General features: G+C 36.6%; 1 protein-coding gene across 3 annotated transcripts in view; it reads right to left on the bottom strand.

Annotated features, from left to right (window-relative positions):
- Positions 1–2,028: 2,028 nt before the first annotated feature.
- LOC145680187 (uncharacterized) overlaps positions 2,029–25,198 on the bottom strand; it is a 33,383-nt gene continuing 10,213 nt past the window's right edge. The window contains exons 2-4 of one of the 3 annotated variants that reach the window (XM_081750431.1): positions 19,401–19,568; positions 15,447–15,958; positions 2,029–5,986 (exon numbers count right to left, since the gene is read on the bottom strand). In XM_081750431.1, the coding sequence (XP_081606557.1) occupies positions 5,410–5,986; positions 15,447–15,958; positions 19,401–19,568 (1,257 nt within the window). In that variant the 3' untranslated portion in view covers positions 2,029–5,409. The other 2 variants (XM_081750432.1, XM_081750430.1) reach the window with 2 other exon arrangements.

Consider the following 25,198-nt stretch of genomic DNA (forward strand, 5'->3'; position numbering starts at 1 on the left):
ATCATTTTATTCGGCGAACGATAAGTTTAGTATATTTTTTAGTAAATTTAAGTTGATATTTGATCAGTGTTTTCCATAGGCAACGTTTACAATTAAGAACACAAAACAAAAGAAATGGATGACGCAAGGTATAATGGTGTGTAGTAAAAAGATGAAGTCACTAAACCATCTTAGCAAAACGATTAAGGATAATAGTATTAAGATATACTGTAAAAATTATAAAAAACATATATAAAAAGGTAATAAAACAAGCCAAAATATCCTATTATAATAATGTAATTTCTAATGCAGAAAACAAGACCAAAGTGGCCTGGAAAATAATTAAAGAAGAGACAAATCAAAAACCACAACATGTGCAAAATACTGAAATAAAACTCGCGAACGGCAAAAACTGTAAAGACCCTCATGTTATTGTTGAGCTTTTCCACTCTTACTTCAGCAATATAGTTACTAACCTACTTAAATCACAAACACCATTGAATGATATTAAGAATAACACTAATCGAATTAATCAAATAAGTAGTTCTTTATTTATAGTTCCAACAAATCCTTCTGAAATAATATCAGTAGTAAGGAATTTTAAATACGGATCATCAAGGGGACCGGATGACATCCCGGAATTTATTATCAAAAGATGAATGCACGCAATTGCACAGCCTCTGTCTCACATAATTAATGACTCATTCTTACAAGGTATATTCCCATACATCCTGAAATGGGCCCTTATAAAACAATTACACGAAAAAGGTGACAAAAGGAAATGCGAAAATTACAGACCAATAGCTCTCTCCTCTAAATTTTCGAAAATTACAGAATCCATAATGAAAAATAGATTAATTACGCATTTGGAACGTAACAATGTTTTATCTGACTCGCAACATGGTTTTCTTAAAAATAGATCCACATCAACAGCTGCCCTTCATTTTTTGCAAGTAGTAGACTCAATAGAGAGTAAATCATACCCACTATCTATATTTTGTAGCTTAAGCAAAGCTTTCGACTGTGTCAACCATTCGTTACTCTTAAGTAAATTAAATGCATATGGAATAAGAGGTGTTGCTAACCAATGGTTTCAAACTTACCTTACAAATAGACAACAATTTGTAGAGATAAATTTCATTAATGAAGACAACTTGTATATCGAAACTTACAGATCAACACTTTCCATGGTTAACATAGGAGTTCCTCAAGGACCAGTCTTAGAACCGATATTATTTCTTTTATATGTTAATGATCTACCTATCACTTTATATCACTCATGGTAAGTCATTTCTTGTATGCACATGACACAAATATACTTGTAAAAGGAAGTAATTTAACTGAGCTTCAAAATAATATAAATATAACCGCAAGAGAGCTAGAAATTTGGTTACACCACAATAACTTAATTATTAACACCGAAAAAACCAAATGTTTATATTTTTTCCCAACTAATTCATCATCGATTAAACCTTCGTTTACAATTCATAATAATAATGTGGAATGTGTTTCAAATACAAAATTCTTACGATTAAACCTAGACGACAAACTTAAATGGAAACATCATATAAACAATTTATGCCAAAATTTATCTTCTATTGTTTATATGGCTTATACACTTTCCTCTGTTCTTAACCTAGACACTTTAATTTCATTATATTATGCGTCATTTTATTCCCGAGTACAGTACGGTATTGCCTTCTGAGGTGTCACTAATGATTTGTTTACAATATTTAGACTACAAAAGAAAATAATCCGTATCATTACACATTCCCATTTTCGTAGTAGATGTAGAAGCAAATTTCGTGAACTCAGATTGCTTACTATACCGAGTTTGTATATATATGAGGTATTAAAATTAGTCAGAAAAAATATAGATAGCTACTTAACTCATGCCGACGTACATGAATATAGAACTAGAAACCGTGATAAATTTGTAATACCGTCACACAGAACAAGTATGTTTGAAAAAAAAAAAAAAACTACATTTCATAGAGGTGCGGTACTTATATAATAAATTACCAAGAGAATTGAAATACATAAAAGATGATATAAAGTTTTTGAGAGAGGTTAAAAATATGCTAATTTGTAAAACTTATTATTCTGTAGATGCGTATATAGATGAATAATCCTTTATTATTTCTGAAGGCAGTAAAACTTGGTATGTAGATATATTTTAACCATTAGATTAAATAATACAGTGAAACCTCTCTAAAGCGGACAGCCGTGGGGAATCAAAAATTGTCCGCTATATAGAGGTGTCCACCTTAGAGAGGTTTCAATATTTTCTTACGTAAATTAATAAACAAGGTAATATGCAATTAGAAAAAAAATATTTTTGCATGAATCAAGTATTTATGAATATTACCAAAATGTTACTGTACCTGCATTATCTTGCGCCATCCAATTCGAGGCACAACATGGGAATAAGATGTTATAATTTTCTGCTCTTTACACTTATCGTACTTACTACGTTTTCAGTGTGTTGCTTTAATTTGTGAGTTAATTGCAGTCCAGCAATAACTTTTTTAAAAGACAATATGCGTACCCGTGGTCAAAAAATACCAAACTTGTCTTCTGCTTGGTTTGAGATTCCAGCGGGACAGTAGAATGATGTGTCATCCCAAACAGTGGGCAACTGTCAATCACTTGTTTCTGAAGCAGGTTGGGTGGGACTGGAATGCAAGCAACGAATATAAGGATGTTATGAAACAGAGATCCTTCCTCTGGGTTGCTGAACAGACAGTTGAGGAGGCAAAATGTTGTCACACACACACGTTCTTCCTTGGTGACATACGTATGGTTTACTAAAAGTGTATTTTTACTGCACTTTCCAACTTGTTTCTAGAGACAGTGTCCGTAATACGGAGGTAAATAGTACCTATAAAAGACAAGAAAGATTGTCCGTGTCCGCTTTAGAGAGGTTTGCCAATATTTTTTTCCTATTACAGTGTTCGGGGATTTCAAAATGTCCGTTATAAGAGGTGTCCGTTAGTAGAGGTTTTACTGTAAATCTTTTTTTTCTTCTTTTATTGTAAAATTTTTAGTTTTTATATTTGTATGCTTCTAGTTTGTATGTGTTTATTAAAATCGTATGTGTATGTGTTTATTAATTGTATTGTTTGTATGTATGAAGAGATGTATTTAACCAATGTATTATTACGAAATGACATGTTCTATACCATATGTACAAATTTGTGTACTTTGTATTATGAAATGAACGCAATCAATCAATCAATCAATTCCTGTTCCTCCTTATCAAGAGGCAGCTCAAGGGGCATCGTTTCGACTCGGTGGAAGCGGTCCAAGCGGCTACGACGAGGGCGCTGAACGGCATCCCGGAGGACGACTTCCAGAAGGCTTTCGCGACCTGAAAGGCTCGCTGCTAGAAGTGTGTGAATGCCCAAGGGGCCTATTTTGAAGAGTGTTAAGTCAATGTACCAAAATGTTCAATAAATTAAAAAAAAAAAAATCAGTCCTACTACTTCTGGATGCAACCTTGTATTTCACACACACACACACACACACACACACACATTCGTCTTCAAGCTCTTTTAGTGTCACTTTGTCACTAATTTGACTAGTGCATATGCTCACTTCAGCGGCTGTATTTTCGTAACTAACCGACATAGCGAAACAAGGCAATTGAATTGCGAGTGAATTGTCAATAATAGTAGAATATCTATGTTAATGATAATAAGATGAAAATTATATGTATTCTAATAGTTTATTATTACAAAATACTCTTAATAGCTTTCAATAATTAAAGAAGAAACTAATGTATATTTTGTTCTATTAAAATAAATACAAAATTAAGGAAAATTTAATTACTACTATTTACAAAATATAATTATATTAATATTAACATATGCTATAAAAAGAATCCTTTGATTCGTAGAGCAACCCTACTTGAAAAAAAAGTTCGAGAAACACTTCAGGTAATAATTTATTATAGTTATTCTTCAGTTCGTTCCTGTCACAGAGAGCAATGTTATGGCCTCTTGATGGAATATATTATTGAAATGCCACTGTAATAACCCCAAAGCATATCATATATGTTTGTTAATTTCAAGCAATATCTTCTTCCGTTAATTCAGGAGCATACAGTAAGTTGGAAAAGTAACGGAACTTTTTTCTTTACAAACACTAGCTCCATCTATTGAAGCAATACATCACCACAAAGCTGGATATCTGCTCAACAAAACGAGACCACAATCATGAGAATCATTTAACGGATTATCAAGTTATAGCAAGAAAAGTGAGTGTATCTGGTGTCGCCTCGTCACAAACATTATGGAGCAAAAAGCCTATATTCAATTTTGTTTCAAGCTAGGTAAAACATTTACACACAAACATTGCAAATGATGAAAAGTGTATGCGATTAAGTGCTTATCTCGTGCACGTGTGTTCGATTGGTATACGCGATTCCAGGAAGATCGCGAGTCCTGGAAAGACTACCTAAAACCAGGCAGACCGAAAAACAAAAATGCGATGAGTTGGTGGAACAAGTGCGCAAAATGATCGCCCACGATATGAAATCGACTGGGAGATTGACGGCGGAGGAATTAAATACGACGAAAGACAGGATTCACGAAAATTTTGACAAAGCATGTGAAGAAACGGAAAGTCTGTGCTCGATTTGCTCCACACTTCTTAATTGACGACCAAAAAATTGGTCGCGATGAACACTGCGCGGACCTGATTAAAACAGTCAGACGGAACAGAACATTCTTGGAAACGATTGTAACTGGTGATAAGACTTGATGCTTCAAGTACGGCCCGCAAACAAAACGCCAAAGTGCTACGTGGAAGTCCCCAGGTTCTTAGAAACCGAAAAAATTGCGTTTTCAAAAGTCATGTGAGAAGATAATGTTGATTTGTTTTCACGATTCCAAGGGTATTATACTTCGGGAATGTATTAAAACATGGTCAAAATGTTAATGGTGAATCTTATGAAATGGTAATGATATCTTGGGTCTTATCGAGCGTTTGTGGAAGGAATTCGTTCGCGTATGGCCCGAGTATCGAGAGACAGGCAGTTGGTTTTTATTGCACGCCAATGCACCATGTCACAGAACCGTCGCAGTTCGTGACTTTTTGGCTAAAAAACAGATTTGTGTGCTTTCACATCATCCGTATTCGCCTGATTTATCGCCGTGTCACTATTTCATATTTCCTAAATTAAAATTGGCCATGAAAGGAACATCTTATGACAATGTTACACATGTCCAATCTGCCGTAACGAGGGTCATTGAGGCGATTCAGAAAAAGAACATTCAAAACTCTACGCTAGCATTGGTTGAACGTGCCTAGGGATGTACTGATGCAGAAGAGATGTATTTTGAATAAAAAGAACCGCAGTTGGTAAAGTAGCTAATTTTTTTTTTCTATTTAAGAAGTCCCGTTATTTTTCCGACACACTGTGTATATTTATTTGTTGTGTGTAATTAAGTGTTGCTGTAGGTAAGAACGTCGACGGAAACCTTTATTACATATCTTGCAGATGTGCTTTTTTTCCGTGGCATGAATTGTCATATGGTTATACAGAGACCCTGGCTGTGTAAATGTTTTATGACATTGTGAACACATATATGGTCTAATACCAGTGTGAATTCTTTCGTGAATCTCCAGAATTGACCGACGGCTGAACGTCTTCTCACAGAACATACAAGGGAAAGGTCTTTCATCATCGTGTATAGCTCTCACGTGTCTCTGCAGCGTGCCTTTGGAATTGAATTGTTGACCACATTCACCACAAGCATAGCGTAACTTTTTATTACACGAAAGAACTAATCCTTCGCATTTAAGAAATTTTTCATTCTCTACACTTCCATAGTTATTAATCCTATTCTCTATAGTGGGTTCAATACATTCTTCTTCTGAGATTGCACGTAAGAGCAACTTATTATCTCTCCGTACCAGTGCATAGCCTGGTAATAAATTTAGTTCCGTATCATGTTTTGCAGTTTTACAAGCGTCCTCGGGTATGTTGAATTCTGCGTCCGTCCTGTTAAAATAAATGATATTTGATTATTTGCTTATAGACGCTACAGAATAAACAACTGAATAAAAATATGTGAACTTTATATCCGTTTGAAATTGAAAGGACGTTATATCATTCCGACGTTCATTGATATGTTAATCGGTAACACATCCCTTACATTAGTCCTTGAAAATAACCTTCCTATTGTTAAAAAATTCTAGAAGAGTTAAAGGAACGTGAATCACTATATGTATGTATATAGTTTCTGACACCAAGATAAGACAAAAAGTATAGACCAACCTGGATGCACAAATGCTTCCTTTCGGAGTTCTGACCCGACTACAATAGGTCTCGAAGTTTTGGAGCTATGTAGATTTAAAGTTTATCTTTTTATGTTTTCGGCAGCCTATAACTCCGAAAGGAACCATTTATGTACCCACGTTGGTCTGTACTTTTTGTCTTATCTTGGTGTCAGGAAACACCTCCCAAACCTTGTCGGTGTTGTTTTGAAACACCCTATATATATATTTTTTTTTTTCTGGTGCTACGCAACGATAAAGCGTACCAGTTATCTTTTTAACGAGAACGGAATACTTAATTTTTTTGCCTTAAAAAGGGATTGACGAGCAACTTCGAAAATACCAAATAGTAAATAAATAGTTTTATTGTTGTCCTTTTTCTTTTTCTTTCTTTCTTTCTTTCTAGAGAAAGAGTTGCAAATATTTGTTCCTTCTTGAAGTCAGTTAATTGTATTAAGAGACTAGAAATATTTGGGCCCTTCTTTCTCTCCCTCGATGGTACATTCCCGATCCTCCCTTTTTTTACTCCTTTTTCGCACCGTAATATAAACCATAAAGGCTCTGAACCAATCAGACTTTTTTTTTCTGAAAAGATTGACCTCCCACAACGAAATAATCCCAACAAATTTATCTGTCGCTGAAGTTCGACTGAACAGAAAGCCAGTACAAAAATTCTGTTGGGACTTCAACTCTGTACTTTTTCCGCAGAGGAGCCTTTTGCTCAGTTCCCATTTTAATGTACTCAATTAATTGTTTTTATTTATTATCAGGAAGAGGATTAAGTGAAATCATCTCCTAGATTTTTTTCTCTCAAAGTTCATCCATTAATTTAGTAGAGGTTTGCAGAACATTTTGGTAGCATGACTAGTATTCTGAAGAACATTATGTGAAGAAGGTATGTGTGTTGTTATTGAAATTCAGGATTTGGGGAACTCTTGATGCCTTTTGAAAATAAACAATAGCACCTAACTTTCCGTTTACAAAGCGAGAAAAAGCAAAAACAGATCACTAAAATCATTGATTACCTTTACGTTTATTGCATTATAAACTTAAAACGTAAGAATCATTATATAACCCTCTATGTACATAACAGTTTTTAATCACAAGACCGTAGTGATATGATACTGGACATTATTGTTATTATTATTATTATTATTGTTAATAATAATAATAATAATAATAATAATAATAACAACAACATATGCTGAAAGGTATTCAACTTTTACCCATTACGAACCTGAGGTCCAGCGTACCAGCACCTTTATTTTTAGAAATAAAACACTGTGAATATATTCATATGTAAATAGTTGAAGTAAATAGAAAATTTCATCATAGAATTTACTATCTCTTTTTCGGCTCTTTAGCACTAATCTTTCCTTGAAGATTTTCACTCATAAATACCTCTAAATTGTAAAAAGAATTTCTGGTGACTGAAACAGTCCGACATTTTTGTGGAATGTAAACACGTTCTTTCATAACATCTCATGAAGAAGTACTTTTATGCATAATATACACACACTGACATTTCACAGCTTGAAAATTTTAGTGATACTTACGAGCGAAAATCTTCAAGGGAAAAGTAGCGCGAAGAAATCATTAAATCATCGGGAATGTTGTATGTACATCAACTATAAGTATATTTGTTTTCCGATGATTCACTTTTCTTTAGCTCACTAGGATTATCTCACACTAGAAAATTTTTTCGAAAGAATAAACGTGGCCATGTGTTACCAATGAAGATACCAGCGAGTGTCGAAATGGTTTAACCATTTTAAACTCAAACTGAAGATAGTATATTTTTATATCATATTTGAATACTTAATATAATAGCAAACTGGTCAAGACAATAAGACATTAAACCCCGCCTTTCGGGACAGACAAAGATGATCCGAGGGCTGGGGCGCATGTGAAGCTCCACACTTCCTTGATTTAGGCATCTTTACCCTCACGTAGCCCAAGGTACTCATTTTAGAAAACACATTGCAACGAGAGTAAAAGAACAAAAATTTACCGTTTTCTTTCGGGAACTGAATCCTAGTGGTACTCTTGATAGAAAGACGCCTTAACAATTACAACATGGCGTCTGTACAATAAAACCATTTTATACCATAAAAACAACGGATTAGAAGCTATCATTGAATTATCTTGTACTCAAAGTTGGAAAAGAATTTTACGAAAACAATATAAATTAATGAAAGGAGGGAACAACCGATTTATTTTACACACCACACTCCTGTTTTGTAAGTTGTTTAATTCTCACCTACAGAGTACTTATCTCGTGCACGTGTGTTCAATTGGTATACGCGATTCCAGGAAGGTCGCGAGTCCTAGGAAGACGACCTAAAACCAAAAATTGCGATGAGTTGGTGGAACAAGTGCGTAAAATGATCGCCCACGATATGAATTCGACTGGGAGATGGATGGCGGAGGAATTAAATACGACGAAAGACAGAATTCACGAAATTTTAACAAAGGATGTAAAGAAACGGAAAGTCTGCGCTCGATTTGTTCCGCACTTCTTACCTGACGATCAAAAAATTGGTAGCGTTGAACATTGCGAGGACCTGATTAAAACTGCCAGACTGAACAGAACATTCCTAGAATCGATTGTAACTGGTGGTGAGACCTGGTGCTTCAAGAACGACCCGCAAACAAAACGCCAAAGTGCTACGTGGAAGTCCCCAGGTTCTTAGAAAGCGAAAAAATTGCGTTTTTGAAAGTCACGCGAGAAGACAATTGATTTGTTTGCACGATTTCCAAAGGTATTATACTTCGGGAATTCGTTCCACACGGTCAAACTGTTAATGGTGAATATTATCTGGGTGTTATCGAGCGTTTGTGGATACAAATCGTTCGCGTAAGGCCCGAGTATCGAGAGCCGGGCAGTTGGTCTTTATTGCACGACAATGCACCATATCACAGAACCGTCGCAGTCCGTGACTTTTTGGCTAAAAAACAAATCTGTGTGCTTCCACATCCTCCGTATTCACCTGATTTATCGCCGTGTCACTATTTCCTATTCCCTAAATTAAAATTAGCCATGAAAGGAACATTTTATGACAATGTTACACACGTCTAGTCTGCCGTGACGAGGGTCATTGAGCAATTTCAAAAAAGAACATTCAAAACTCTATGCTAGCATTGGTTGAACATGCCCAAGGATGTGCTGATGCAGAAGGGATGTATTTTGAATAAAAAGAACTACAGTTGGTGAAGTAGCTAATTCTTTTTTCCATTTAAAAAGTTCCGTTATTTTTCTGATACACTGTGTATTTTTATTTGTTGTGTGTAACTAAGTGTTGCTGCAAATAACAACGTCGACGGAAACCTTTATCACATAACTTGCAGATGTGCTTTTTTTCCGTGGCATGAATTGCCATATGGTTATACAGGGTTCCTGGATGTGTAAATGTTTTAGAACATTCTGAACACACGTATGATCTAACACCAGTGTGAATTCTTTCGTGAATCTCCAGAATTGACCGACGGTTGAATGTCTTCTCACAGAACATACAAGGGAAAGATCTTTTGTCAATGTGTGCATCTCTCACGTGTCTCTGCAGCGTGCCTTTGGAATTGAATTGTTGACCACATTCACCACAAGCATAGCGTAACTTTTCATTGTACGAAAGAACTAATCCTTCGCATTTAAGAAATTTTTCATTCTCTACACTTCCATAGTTATTAATCCTATTCTCTATAGTGGGTTCAATACATTCTTCTTCTGAGATTGCACGTAATAGCAACTTATTATCTCTCCGTACCAGTGCATTGCCTGGTAATAAATTTAGTTCCGTATCATGTTTCGCAGTTTTACAAGCGTCCTCGGATATGTTGAATTCTGCGTCCGTCCTGTTAAAATAAATGAATATTTGATTATTTGCTTATAGACACTACAGAATAAACAACTGAATAAAAATATGTGAACTTTAAATCCGTTTGAAATTGAAAGGACGTTATACCATTCCGACGTTCATTGATATGTTAATCGGTAACACATCCCTTATATATATATTTTCTGACACCAAGATAAGACAAAACGTATAGACCAACCTGGATGCACAAATGCTTCCTTTCGGAGTTATAAGCTGCTGAATATATATATATATATATATATATATATATATATATATATATATATATATATATATATATATATATATATAATTTAAGGGTCCATAGCTCCAAAACTATGGGACGTACTGTGGTCGAGTCATGACTTCACTTAGAAACTAATATGTGCACTATCCAAAAATATGTGTTTCAGAATCCTACGGTACTCACGCAACAATTTTTATGGAGGGAGTTTGGCTATGGGCATACAATTTGAAGTACTCACCAAACACCTTTATAAAAACTGTTCCGGAAGTACCGCAGGATTCTGAAACTTCGATATATGGATAGGGCAGATACTAGTTCCTAAGTGAAGTTTTGACCCGACTACAATAGGTCTCGAAGTTCTGGAGCTATGTAGATTAAAGTTCATCTTTTTATGTATTCGGCAGACCATAACTCCGAAAGGAACCATTTGTGTACCTAGGTTGGTCCGTACTTTTTGTCTTATCTTGGTGTCAGGAATCACCTCCCAAACCTTTTCGGTGTTGTTTTGAAACACCCTGTACACACACAAATATACATATATATAATTATTTTTTCTGGTGCTACGCAACGATAGCGCGTACCAGTTATCTTTTTAACGAGAACGGAATATTTCGTTTTTTGCCTTAAAAAGGGATTGACGAACAACTTCGAAAATACCAAATAGTAAATATATAGTTTTATTGTTTTCCTTTTCCACTTGTTTCTTTCTTTCTTTCTAGAGAAAGAGTTGCAAATATCTGTTCCTTCTTGAAGTAGGTTAATTGTATTCAGAGACTAGAAATATTTGGGCCCTTCTTTCTCTCACTCGATGGCACGTTCTAGCGCCTCCCTTTTTTTCATTCCTTTTTCGCACCGTAATATAAACTATAAAGGCTCTGAACCAACCAGATTTTTTTTCTGAAAAGATTGACCTCCCACAACGAAATAATCCCAACAATTTTTTGGTTGCATGATTAATATTCTGAAGAAAATTATGTGAACAAGGTGTGTGTGTTGTTATTGAAATTCAGCATTTGGGGAACTCTTGATGTGTTTTGAAAATAAATAATAGCAGTTTACTTTCGCCCGTTTACAAAGCGAGAAAAGAGCAAAAACAAATCACTAAAAATATTGATTACACTAGTCGACAAAAAACAACTGAGGGTGATGGAGAAAAACTGATTGCAGATTCGAATTCTACGTGAAAAGTTCTATTAGAGTCAGGTATTTTTATTTCTGTGCCAAAATCTTGTTGACTAGTATTATCATTACGTTTATTGTATTATAAACTTAAAACGTAAGGATCAGACATTTTTAAAGCATCTTTATATAGTCCTATATGTACACTCATGTCAAAAATTATTGTCGCATGTCTATAAATATGTTGTTGTAGGAATATAATTTGACAACGAATTCGCCCGGTATTTCTTATAATATTGGTATGTGTATAATCGGCAAAGACATGTATGTGGCAAATTTCATGTCAAAAGAGCAGTAAATAAGAACAATAAAACAAAAATAAAACTTTCTTGTCCATTTAGCAACATTTTGTTTTACTCATTCTAATTTTCGTATTTATAATTCTTTTCCTATGAAATTTACCACAAATATACATTTCCCGATTATACACATAGTGTCAGTATTAAAAGTACCCTGCAAAATCATTATCAAATTATATTCTTACAAGAAGACAGTTATAGATATGCGACAATCATTTTGGACATGAATGTACATAATAGTTTTTAGTCACAAGACCGCAGTGATATGCTACTTGACATTATTATTATTATTATTATTGTTAATAATAATAATAATAATAATAATAATAATAATAATAATATCATATGCTGAGGTTTAACCATTATGAATCTGAGGTCCAGCGTACCAGCACCTTTATTTTTAGAAAAAAAAAACGTTGTGAATATATTTATATGTAAATAGTTTGAAGTATATAGAAAATTTCATCATAGAATATAATATCTTTTTCTCGGCTCTTTAGCACTATTCTTCCCTTAAAGATTTTCACTCATAAAAACCCCTAAATTCCTCAAATTGTAAAGGGAATTTCTGGTGACTGAAACAGTCCGACATTTTTGGGGTCTGACTGAAACAGTCCGACATACCAGGAGACGTGCTCTATCTCATCCCATATATAAGGACATTGAAACTGACACACCTGCTCAAATAGCATAGGATGCTCCCGGGACTTACCACACCCATCTGGTAGTTTATATCGAATTTTTGGGCAACGAGTCACGTTTGTGGGTCCTTGGTAGTCACTCCAGTGAAAGAGGTTCGTCAGTGAACATCAAATCGTATGTGTAGAGCGGTATAATGGGGGACATATCCAAACTTCAAACGAGGGTAGATCGTAGGAGCGCTTCTAGTAGGTGCATCTGTGTCCAAACCTTCAACATTTTGTGACGTCTCACGACCTACAGTATCCAGGGTGATGTGTGCATATGAACAGGAATGACGAACCATACCCAGGAGGAGCAACTGCAGAGGAAAACGGAAGCTGTCTGAAAGAGAGGTCAGGACATTGACTAGGACTGTCACACGAAAACGAAAAACCACCGACAGCATCGGCAATCATCGCAAAAGTGAATACACACCTCTCAGAACCTGTTTCACGAAAATAGTCCGTCGATAACTACATCCATGGCACGGTTGTGATACCGAAGTCTTTTATCAGTAGCACAAATGCCGCAAAGCGGGTTCAGTGGTGCCAGAAGCATAAAACCTGGACGCTGGATGACCTAAAACGTGTCACATTCTCGGATGACTCCAGCTACACTGTTTTCCAAATAACAGGGAGTGTTCGTCTGGAAAAGCCCCTCTGATGCATACAACCCAGACTGCTTTGTATCTACAGTCAAGCATGGAGGCAGATCTGATGCTTTGGAGTGAAATATCGTGGCAGACTTTGGGCCCCCTAATTGTTCTAAAGGATTGTGTCACTGCTAAGGACTATAAGACCATTTAAATCCTATGGTACGAACACTCTTCCCGGGTGGTGGTGCTGTGTTTCAGCATTACAACTGCCCAATCACACTGCTAAACTTGTCACAGAGTGATTCGATGAGCATGACAGTAAGACTGAACATCTGCCACGGCCCGCTAAATTGCCGGATCTCAACATTATTGTCCCTGTATGGGGTTTGTTAGAGGGTCGTGTGAGGAAACGTCTCCCTCCACCACGTGCACATGCTGAACTTGTCAATGCGCTTCAAGAATGGCTGAAAAAAAAAAAAAAAAAAAAAAAACACTCTGCAAACGGTGCAGGACCTCTATCAATCCCTCTCAAGTCGTGTTGCTGCTGAACTGGCCGCCAAAGGGGCCTCAACACTTCATTAAATACAAATTATGGCCTTCTATCAGGTATTTCAATTTCAATGTCCACTATCTACATATATATATACAGGGGTTGGACACAAAATCTAAAACGTTTGCAAAAGTATGAAAATCATACCTAGTATGGTGTGAGGACTCCTTTTGAGTCCAAAACAGCTTGGATCCGACGTGGAATGGACGTATACAGATCCTGAATCGTGACGTGTGGAATTTTGTACCATTGTTCCTCTAAAACATGCTCCAGTTCCTTAAGGGATGCTGGTGGAGGGTAATGAGACCGAATACGCCTTTCTAACTCAGACCACAATCGCTCAATGATGTTCAGATCTGGTGATTGTGGGACCCAGGGGAGGTGTGATAGCTCCTGGTCATGCTCCTCAAACCATGATTTCACGGTTTTTGCAGCGTGACAGGATGCCAAATCATCTTGGTAGATGCCATCACCACCAGGGAACAAAAATTGGACCACCTGGTTCCCTAAAGTGGCCTCATACGCCTTAGCATTTATCATTCCACGCAGGGCTATGATGGGACCTGCAGAAAATCACGATATCACTGCCGATACTGTAACAGAATCACCCCCATGCTTTACAGTTGGGAGCAGACAGTCTGTATCATAGGCCTGCGACGGTCTTCTCCATATGTAAACACGACCGGTTGTTGGAAACAAGGTGAAGGTCGATTCATCGGACCACATTACGTGTTTCCACTGCTCATGAGTCCACGCCTTGTGGTCCTTGCACCACTGGATACGCCTCTTCACATTTACTGCTGTGACCAGGGGTTTAGCGATAGCGTTCTGCCATGAATTTTCATTTTATCAAGTTCCCGTCGCACTGTTTTCGATGAAACCGGGTTCTGTAGGCCTGAATTGAGTTCAGACGTAATTTTCATTGCAGTGATCTTCTTTTTAGCTGCTACAATCCGTTTTAATGACCTCCGGTCCCTATCTGACAGGATTGTCTTTCGACCATTGTTGTGCTATGCAGACGTCGTTTGCCCATGAAATGTGTATGCCCTTGTGACATTGGACACAGTGCCTTTCGATACCCCACAATGTTCGCCACTGTTGCCACTGAAGCTCCAACCAGACAGGCTCCAACGATCATGCCTCTTTGGAAGTCTTGTCAGGTCGCCCATTTTACCACACCACTTTCACACCACGACACTCACAGGTGAACTGGTTACTGCTGACGGAAGAGGAAGGTTCACATGACACATTGAAAATAAAAAACGATCGGCAACCGCAACACGTGTTGTACAGTGGAAGGCCAAACTTACGTGTCCTGTATGAAGTGTTTTTAGATTTTTTTTGTCTTTTCCCTGTATATACACGATACATTGAATATTTTTTTTTAGTTTCACTATATCTTGTGTAACAACATTTTAGTATAATCTGAAAAATAAATGAATTAATTATTTTGTTGCAAAATGGATTATCTATCAGAAACACATGCGAATGAATTAAGATTTTCTTATCTGCAGCCATCTGAGGTCTGGAAACTTATTGAGATTATGACTATCTTAAAATGTATAGAGAAGGAAGAGGAATGAAACGACTTCTTCATAAAAATAATAATAAGGGGACTGATTAGAATGTAAATATTAAAAAAAAAAAAAATACTGTAACCTTTTATGACATATTATAACGAGACACAGCCCAAATGACGGAACGGAACACTCAGATAGTCTTATTAAACTACATTCCTGAATTACGTAAAAATATTACCAATGGCTACGTAAAAGTTTACCTTTGATTGCGAACGTTATCCTCGGTTTCAACTTTGTCATTGAGACTCTCAGGTACAAACTCCACTTCCTCTACCACAATTTCTTCATAATCATCACCTGCATCATCATCACTATTGTTTCGTTCCTCTTCTTTGATTAATAGAGTTACAATAGATGGCTGAGTACCACCAGTGCTGAAGTCACTGTTTTCACAAACACTCTGTACAGGAAATGGATTAGTACTGTCCTGCACTGTTTGACAAAGCGACGAAGAAACTGAACAATCTTCCAAGACTTCACGGTTATTAGTATCTTTAACACAAGCACTACGATTACTCATACTATTACTATTATCTCTTGATAAATCCAACTGCGACACTATCTGGACCTCTGAACTCCGGGAATCATCTTTTACACTGGCAACTTCATTCCAAAGGTTCTGAGTTGAACTAACTTGTTCTTCGTTGACAATTGGTAACCCTTCTTCTTCCGATATCTGTTGAGTCAGTAATGGTTGCGCTAACATCAAATCCTGAAATGAAGCAAAGAATGTTTCGTTATTAGAATGAATGTGGTTAACCTAAACTTTAGAAGACTTTAAGAAAATTAATTTTATAGTGAAACCTGTTAGCTTCATCACATGCCTACCTTGCCTTCATTTATGTATAACTTGCATTTTTCTATAACAATCAAATGAAATGAAATTTCTAACTTTACTTCACACCGGTTATGCCTTTTACGTTAAACTCTGAAGTGTACCCCTGTATTCAGATTGGCAGTATGGGGACAAGCATCATTATATAAAAGAATGATCCCGTCTGACAGCACTCCAGAGCGCTTTGACTTTATGGCGCGTCTCAGTTTCTGCAAATAGTCTTTATGGCGCTTCGTAGTTATTGTAGCTCCACGCTCGAGGAAGTCAACTAGCAGAGATCCTACGCATTCGAAAAAGAAGATCATCATGACTTAACTGGAACTGGTGTGAACAACATTGGATTTCTTTGGTGGGGAAAATTGCGGCGTTTCCATTTTTGGCTTTGCCGTTTGTTTCGGGCTCAAAATGGTGGCACCATGTTTCGTCCCCTGTGACGATACGCGATAAAAACCCATACTCTTCCTCGTGCTACCACTGCAGATACATCAGACATGAAGCCATTCTGTCAATCTTTTGTCCCTCCGTTAGTTGATGCGGAACCCACTTCGCGCATTTTTTTTTCGGAACTGCAGGTGTTCTTTCACAATAGAATGCACGGAGCCATGATTAATTCCGACCTGAACACGAATTTCTTTCTCTGGGATTCGTCGGATTATTCTGATAAGACCATCAATCCGCGCAATCACACCTGGGGTAAGGGCTCGATGAGCCTGTCTTGGGTGCGAGTCGTCTTGTAATGATGTGTATCCTTCACGGAATCTCTTATGCTACTTCTGCACACTTGTCAGTGATATACAGTGTTCGCTATACACAGCAGACATGCGACGACGAATTTCGCGTATTCCAACACCCTTAGGCACCACAAAACGAACCACACCTCTCTACTATTTTGTGCTTGTCTCCATTTCTAATGCTGGAAGAACACGCTTTTCATTACGCTCACCTATAGAGCAATAAACAAACAACTGCATGCACCTGTGAGTTGTCACTATGCATTTCTCCTCCTGAGAGATACCAGAATCGATAAGTAACAGAAGTGATGCCAACTTTTGCGAGGAATGTGTTTTATAAAGGTGTTTGTTTTTCATTTGACTGTTCCTCATATATATATATATATATATATATATATATATATATATATATATATATATATATAATTGTATTACGTTATTAATATTGCTTTCTACTAGCTACATATCCTATTTCGTTATGCAACCAAAAATGGTCTGGATGTAGCAGGTATAGTATAACATCCAAGGGGTCTTCGTAAATTATGTTTCAGACTGTGAAAGTTCGAGAGACTTTAAGAAATGATTGAATGTGAGAAAATCTCATTAACAAAAAAAGAAAAGAAAAAAAAAACTTTCATAAAATACAGTGAAACCTGTCTATGTTGGCCACCATCGGTTCCATCGAAAAGTGGCCAACTTAGACAGGTGGCCAACTTACAGAAAATAAGTGTGATTTGTGTATTTTAAGAATAGGATTTCTAGTATTACTTGATTGTAAAATTTTAATAAGCAGTGGCACGATAGCTACTTATAAATAATGTATATAGAGTAATCATAAAAATATACAGTACTAGAAAATATTACTATAGTATGCAAGAGCGCCGATTTCTCTGTAAATTTGGGGGGGGGGGGCATTCAGATGCAGAAGGTATATATATATGAAGATTTTAAGACAAATTGCACTCAAATTATACCAAATATTGTATATTCATAAGTAAAATAGAGGCCACATGAGCTTAGGGGGCCCCCTCGGTCCCCCCAGGATCGGCGCTCTTGATAGTATGTTTAATATATATGCGTACCTTTCTCTTCCTGAAAACTAGTCTGGTACATTGGATTATTCGGATTGAAAACACAATAACACAAACAACCATGAAATAGAAGTGTATGTACGCAGTTTATTGAAATTGATATTATAGCACACTGAGTTATTCAGATTGAAAACAAGAAAAGCTAAGTTATAAATTGAGAAATTCATATGCAATTTATATGACTTCTTTTCAGTTGTTACTGAATGGTGGTTCATTCTAGACATATTTGCTTTATTCTTTTTGGCAGATATACACATTCTAATATTGTAGTTAACTACCTCTTGTTAATGAGCTAGAAGTGTTTTCCTCGGAGTAAAAGATGTTTTGAGAAAATCTTGAGGGAATTCATATCTCAAAACCTCCGCTACCTTTTGACATGCAGTAAGGTGCCAATAAATGACAATTGAGCTTTAACTTTGAGAATTTTCCGGAATTATTAAAGCTTCCCACTGATGAAAGGAGCCGATATAGCTAATGGTTTTACCAAAACAGACAGGGTAAACAAATACGTACAACCATTTCCTGAATTCCTGTACGTGCCTTTTCTTAATCACATCTTCCTTCACCACCTTTTTATGAGGGTAGTGTTCTGGCCATTGACCTCCAAGAACAAATCGTACGAATCTATGCTCCTTTGTGTCCAGGCACAAATACAGAACATCTGCCTCTCATATGGGAATTCGAAAGAGTTAAGAAAAATAACAAAACTGTATTTTTCGCGGCCAAGATACGCAGGTAAATTTATCATTATCATCATAGGGTAAACATTGCTTCAGTGTGGCCAATTTCCAAGACAGACAGGTGGCCAACTTATAGAGTAGTAAGTAACGAATGTCTTATGGGGAAATGCAGGTTCAAGACGAACTAGGCCAAGATAAGCAGGTGGCCAACTTAGAGAGGTGGCCAAGTTGACAGGTTTCACTGTACACAAGAAACATGATTCTTTTGAGGGTAAAATAAAGAAAGGAACCTAAGGCTAAAAGAAACATTGCCTCACTAAAAAAATTTAATGTCTTCCTCAGCTAGACTATATTGTCGAAACGCATCAAGTCTCGGCAAGCAGGTAGTAAAGGAAACAAAGGAACATTTTTCATTCGACTGAAAATGTATTTAATTACGACTAAAAAGTAAAATATTTTAAAAAAGAAAAAAAACATGCTTTCTTTGAAAAAATAATAAACACAAGAAAAGAAATGGTATTTAAAAAGTTAAAAAAATCTTTTTTCAAGACAACTACTTTAAAAAACTATTTATTAATGACTAAAAAGAAAAACATAGGATGCAATCTCATACACAATCAATTTATAATGTAAGTATATGAGAGCGCTCTCCATTAGTTGTGCGTAAGAATTTACTTCATTTTTTTTTTCTTTTTAGTATGACTTATTTTATTTGTGCTGTTTACTACAATTGCTTCTTTTTATATAGCTCAGATAATTTATTTTTATTTATCAATGTTTTTCTCTTTCCTTTCTAAACGCAATAATCATTACTCACCTCTGTTTTTGTTTTTGGACTTTTAACTGTCTGCTTTCTGGCAGCAGACAAATATGTTTTAAGAATATTTTCTGCTTCATAACACATTTCTTTAAACTCAACAAAACTCTCAATCTTCTCGAGGCAGGCAAGACACACAAACTTCGGCAGAGCATCAGTTGTACTAACCTGAAAAATACACAAAAGCAGTTAAGGACTATGGATTAGTAAGCTGAAAAATTTGATTTCATTGGCAAAAGCAATATCAAAATTAGTATTGGCAACCTGTCTAGTTTAGTTACCACCATTTTCTTGTAAGACATGTATTAATTACTTTTACTCTGTACGGTGGTTACCTGTCTATCTTGGGACTTTGCCGCATTCAAACAATGTTATTATTATTTTAACTTTAAAAAAAAAATTAAAATAAATAAATAAAATAAAATAAATGTTGTAATATGAATTGTTGTGTTTTGTATGATGTTCCCTTTCCTTGAGATTACATGCTATGTTGAATGTATCACTGACTAGTGACACCGAACCTACTGGGCCCGTATGGGCTCGTCATCAACAGTCACTGATACACTCACCAAGCCAATCATCTACGGAAAATAGAACTCAAATTTGGCCCGAAATATAAAGCTTCCAAACTCTCTTCCATCTCGACTCACAGTCCGATATCCAGGCCTGCAGTTCATCATCCACCTCCCATCCGGAAATAGGTTGTGAACCACGACTACAGACACAGGACACCGACCTCCGAGTGGAGCTGGCAATGAGCACAAAGAAGATCTTAATGTTGTCTGTGAAAGCCCTATCTGAATCTATTAAAAAAAAAAAAATCTTGAAACAGAATTTTGTAATTTAAAAAAAAAAATCCAAACTGAGATTTTGATTGAAACTGATAAAATGAGAAAATTCTACAGATTCGGTTGTTTTCAACTCGGTCACACTAAGGAAAGTCTCTTCCCTGAATTTCACAGCTATTTTGTTTCCCCAGTAAACTTATTCTATACATACTGCTCTCTGTTTTGATCATGCTTCGCATGCATACCGAAAACATCAACTACGTATTTCTATCACTTCTTAAAATTACAAGATAGTTAGATTTCGTATTCGAAAAGAAAGATGCGTTCACGGCTAGTAAGTTTTATTCTTCAAAATATTCATGAATGTATTATTGGACAAAATATTCGATAACAGGAAAATATTTACATTAAACTGACATACCCATCTAAATAAAATTTAATAAGATCGATTTCTATACTTTTCAGAGCCGAAACATTCTTTACTTTTGCTCATATTCTCGAAATATTCATATTCTTTGATATTCGTTTAATATTCTTGCCTTCTAGAACATTGACATTGTATCGACACGCAAAAACAAACAAAAGGACACAATAGAAATACAATACACTACTGAAAATAATAACTTCACTGCCTACATGTTGTGGTTAGCTAATTTCACTCTTGTATATATTCTTTGGTGCTTACACTCCTCTGTGCATCGAGATTGTGGCCGGCGTAGAGGATTTACGCTCTTCGCGACCTCTTTTCAGCTCGGACCCACCTGACAATCTAGCACAGGCAAAACATTCATGTACATATTGACATACTTAAACCTAAAGCCCTACTCTAACTATACTAACTTAACCTAAACAAGCATATATATATATAAAAAAAATCACACATATATTTCATAAAGCACCATACTTATTTTGCATTTATATTTTGTTTTGTTTCGCTACCACATTCATACCGAAGACGCAGTGGTCATTTTTGCATCAGTGTCGCTCTGAATATATATTGAGTTTATTAAAAAAAAAAAAGGAAAAAAGGCATTTACTAGTAATTATATAAAAAAAAAACTGCAATTTCTAACTTGATGGGTATCAGATTTTAAAATATTACGTAGGTTTAGCCTATTGCTGAAAGTTTTCAGTTACCGGTACGCAAAGATGCATGTACCCTTGCACTTGACAGCAGCCGTGAATCTGACACTTATCTACGAAATCAACATTCATAATCATTCTATTTCAAAAAACCAAAGAAAACATGCCAAAATAAATAAAACTTAATTTGAGTTACCGAAAATGAATACTTTCTAAGATTTTGGGGAATCTAAAACATCTTTCTTCACTGGGGAAAATGTGTGTGTGGTACACACATTTTCTTGAGATTACAACAATCGCTCTGTGCTGAGATTCTAGCTTTCTTTTCCCCCCCATCGAATGAAAACACGATGTCACATTGCCTGAATCTACATGTGTGCGGCGTTGAGGGAAACTTTACGTACTTAATGCTTCATATTACGGATATTACACGTACACCAGAAAATATATTCACACATGTTTGTTTGTCAGAACAAGGAAAATTTTGAAGCCCAAATACCTGGAGTGAGTTTCACTTTCACTATTTCTTACTTACTTGAATCCTCTTCTTACACAGAGACTGAACGGATATATTAACAACAAAAAAAAGGTTCCTGACGACTTTTCCACCCGAGATTCCTGGGAAACTCGTAAAACGTGGTCTCAAAACAGTTTTAGGATACTAACTCCTACAGCACCTATCCAGAAAAAAGGCATCGAGCGTTGCTTGACTTCTTCTTCCTCGATGTCTGCACAACTGCTCAGTGTTCATTCTCCTTCACCGTCTCCTCTGGCTTCTCTTAGGTTCTCTGGCTGACCGAGAACGCAAAATTTGCTAAGGAGCTCATTCCGTAACACTAGACATCTACCATGCTAGTATCCATTATGTTATACGGAATCACTTCACAATTGGAATATTACTGGATTAATAATTTTGTTGAAAACACCAAACACAGCACGTTTGTCTCTGATGACAATTTCCAATATTCGCCAGAACGAAGAATTTAACACAATTTAACGTAATCACAAATTATTCCACTATTTCTGCAGACGCTAAACACTGCACGTCTGACTCCTGAAATGGCTGACGCCGTAAGACAAAGAGTTACAAGAAGATGATCCCTAATTGGAAGATAATCATGACGTAATGATCGGATGATAGGCTTCTGTGTGAAGATCAAAGAAAACCGAAATCTCAGCCGCAGCTGTGATTGCGGATTATCCAATCAAATAAATTTACTTCAAAACAAAGAGATGCACCAAGAAGAAATTATGGCTGACTTTCTTAATTTGGAATTTTGAAGAAGATTTTACGAAATAAAATTTTTAGCTTTCTTGTGAAGATTCCCTATGCCGAAATATGAATAGAAATGAACTGAAAACCATTGAAAAAGCTGAAATATACACTTATTTGTCTAAAATAATGACATATTCATGGATAAATGCGTAAAATATATAAAATATAATTAATAATCATGTAATCTTCATATAACATCCATTGAAACGATCTGTTTTACTAAAATTACGCAAAATTCTCGACCTACGGTTTTCTCTACTATAAATAAAAATTTCTCTTACATTCTAAATAAATTTTAAACTTTTCCCTGCCAATATACAAGGTACTCAAAAGCATCGGGCCATGTTACGTTATGCTGAGCATAAGGTAACATCCTCCGGGAGCTTCGGAGAAAAAAAAAAAAATCTGAACTTATGAGTTCTTCTTAAGTTGGTTTTTTTTTTTTTTTTTTTTTTTTTTGTTACTACAAAATTTTCTGGAGATTATACAAGACAAAACATCCCTTTTTTTTTCTCAATTCTAATTACAACTATACATTCACCCTATATAATATTCTAACCTAACCTTAACCTATAAACTAAGTTTTCTTTCTCTTTTTTTTTTTTTTTTTTTTTCATCCTTCTAATAATTCCTTTCTTTTCTCTTCTGAACAGCGAAACAGTTTCAGATTGTCAAAACTCTGAACTCCTATGTTTTCTCCCTTCAGAGTTTGCAATCTCGCTGAATTTCGAGATAAAGATACCACTTTGTAAGGTCCGACGTATGTGTGCATAAATTTAGCAAACACCTTTTTGGGTATTGACGATATATGGTGAGTTTTCACCATCACCAAAGAACCTTCTGTGATGATGTCTTGTTGTTTCCGCAGCTTTCTCTCCTTCTTCGGTTCTGCTGCCGGAACAGAAACTACAAATTTCTTGTCTTCCTTTACTTGCACCGTCTCTTTTGGCCAAATGAAGTTTTCTTTGAAGCTCTTGGATGCTGAATACGATAAGAACCGCTCCGCTGGAGTACATCCGAGAGCATCACACCAAGAGTGATTGCACAAATCTTGGGCTGCTTTTAGAAAATTACTCCATTTGACCTGATTCTCACTACAATTGAGAATCCTTCCAGATGGCATGTAGTTTTCTAAAATCCCCGAATTTCGGAAGCTGCCAAAACATTGAATTTTGAATTTGGAAGGTTAGTATCAAAATCGAACGAGGTTGTTACCAAATTGAAATTTTGACTACTCGCTAACCGATCTTTTTCTTTCTGGGGAGTTGAGGAATCCACATCGCAGTCCACACTCTCCCCTAATGAGGGCTGCGATATGCATTTCCCAAACTATTCCCGTTCGTTTCCGGTGGCTGAGCCATCGTAGGTACGAATGTCGTATATTGCGGAGGCCATCCAGTGGACATCGCCATGTTCACTCCTGGGGAAGAAGTGGACGTGGGAGCCGCCACTCCCCCTCCAGGAAGTAAATTCGGCGCGTATCCCGGATAGGCTTGCGCTCCTGCTGAGTTCATCGCGTTTGGCGCGCATGTCTGAGATGTACCCCGCGGATACCCATAACTCATCGCTGCTGGATAGTAGCGTTGGTTGTACCCATACGGAGCATTCCGATTTCCATTACCATCTCTTACCCAATTCGGTCTTCCTTGATTGGGCCATGGTCTTCGAGACTGAAAGTTCCTTCTTCGACCCCGGTTTCCGGAAAATCGGTCATCTCCTTTGCCATTGGAATTTCCTTCCTTCCTCTTGCTTTCGTCTTCCTCCGTCTGAGACGAAGTATCTTTGGTGGTTTGTTTTCCTGACTTCTCTGTCTTTTTGACGACTTTCGCCTGACGCACCTGAAAGCGTCTAAACTTCTTGTCCGTGACCGGTTCACTAGGCTCTGGATGTCCCTCTATCTCAGCTATTTTCACCATAAGGTGTTGAATGTTCTTCGGCTCAACAGCCCTCAACAACTTGGCATCACCAGCTGGTAAACAATCCAAGACTATCTCAATAAGTTCGGTTTCATCCGGGTGTTGTGCCACAGCATAATATTCTGCTACAATTTTCCATGCAAAGTCCGTCAATCGGTTGTACTTCGCTCGATCGTACTTCATTCCCTGAATGAACTTCTTTTGCAACCTTTCCATTCTTGCCGAAAAATAGTGTTCTCGGAACAGACGCACAAAATCCGCATAACTATTAATGTCTTGACATACAGTCTGGAACCATGTCTTGGCCCCAGCTGTTAAGCAACAAGGTACCAAGGTTAGACGTTCGTGTTCTGATGCCGAAATTACCTTAAAAGTTTGTTCCAAATTTTCTAAAAATGTTCTAGCCAAACCGTATTCACCAGAAAATGTAGGTAAGTGATTTAATTCAGAAAGTCTTAAATTTAGAGTTCGCTTGCCAAAGCCTTCCTCGCTTCTACCGGGGTTCACGGGAGAATTGTGGCCAACGACGGGGCTCTTTGCACCCAAGTGATTTTGACCGAAAATAGAATAGTGTTGATAATTTTGTCCAGAAATTAAGTTGTCTGGCATCGATACCACCGCGTGACCACATATTCCCTCCTGAACTCCAGCACACGAAGGAGTCATGTCTGCTACATTACTAGAGGACACCACATGGTTCAACCGACAACTAGTATTGGAAAATCCTGACACCTG

Source organism: Thermobia domestica, chromosome 3 (assembly GCF_964235325.1).
Source record: "Thermobia domestica chromosome 3, izTheDome1.hap1.1, whole genome shotgun sequence".
Classification (NCBI taxonomy): domain Eukaryota; kingdom Metazoa; phylum Arthropoda; class Insecta; order Zygentoma; family Lepismatidae; genus Thermobia; species Thermobia domestica.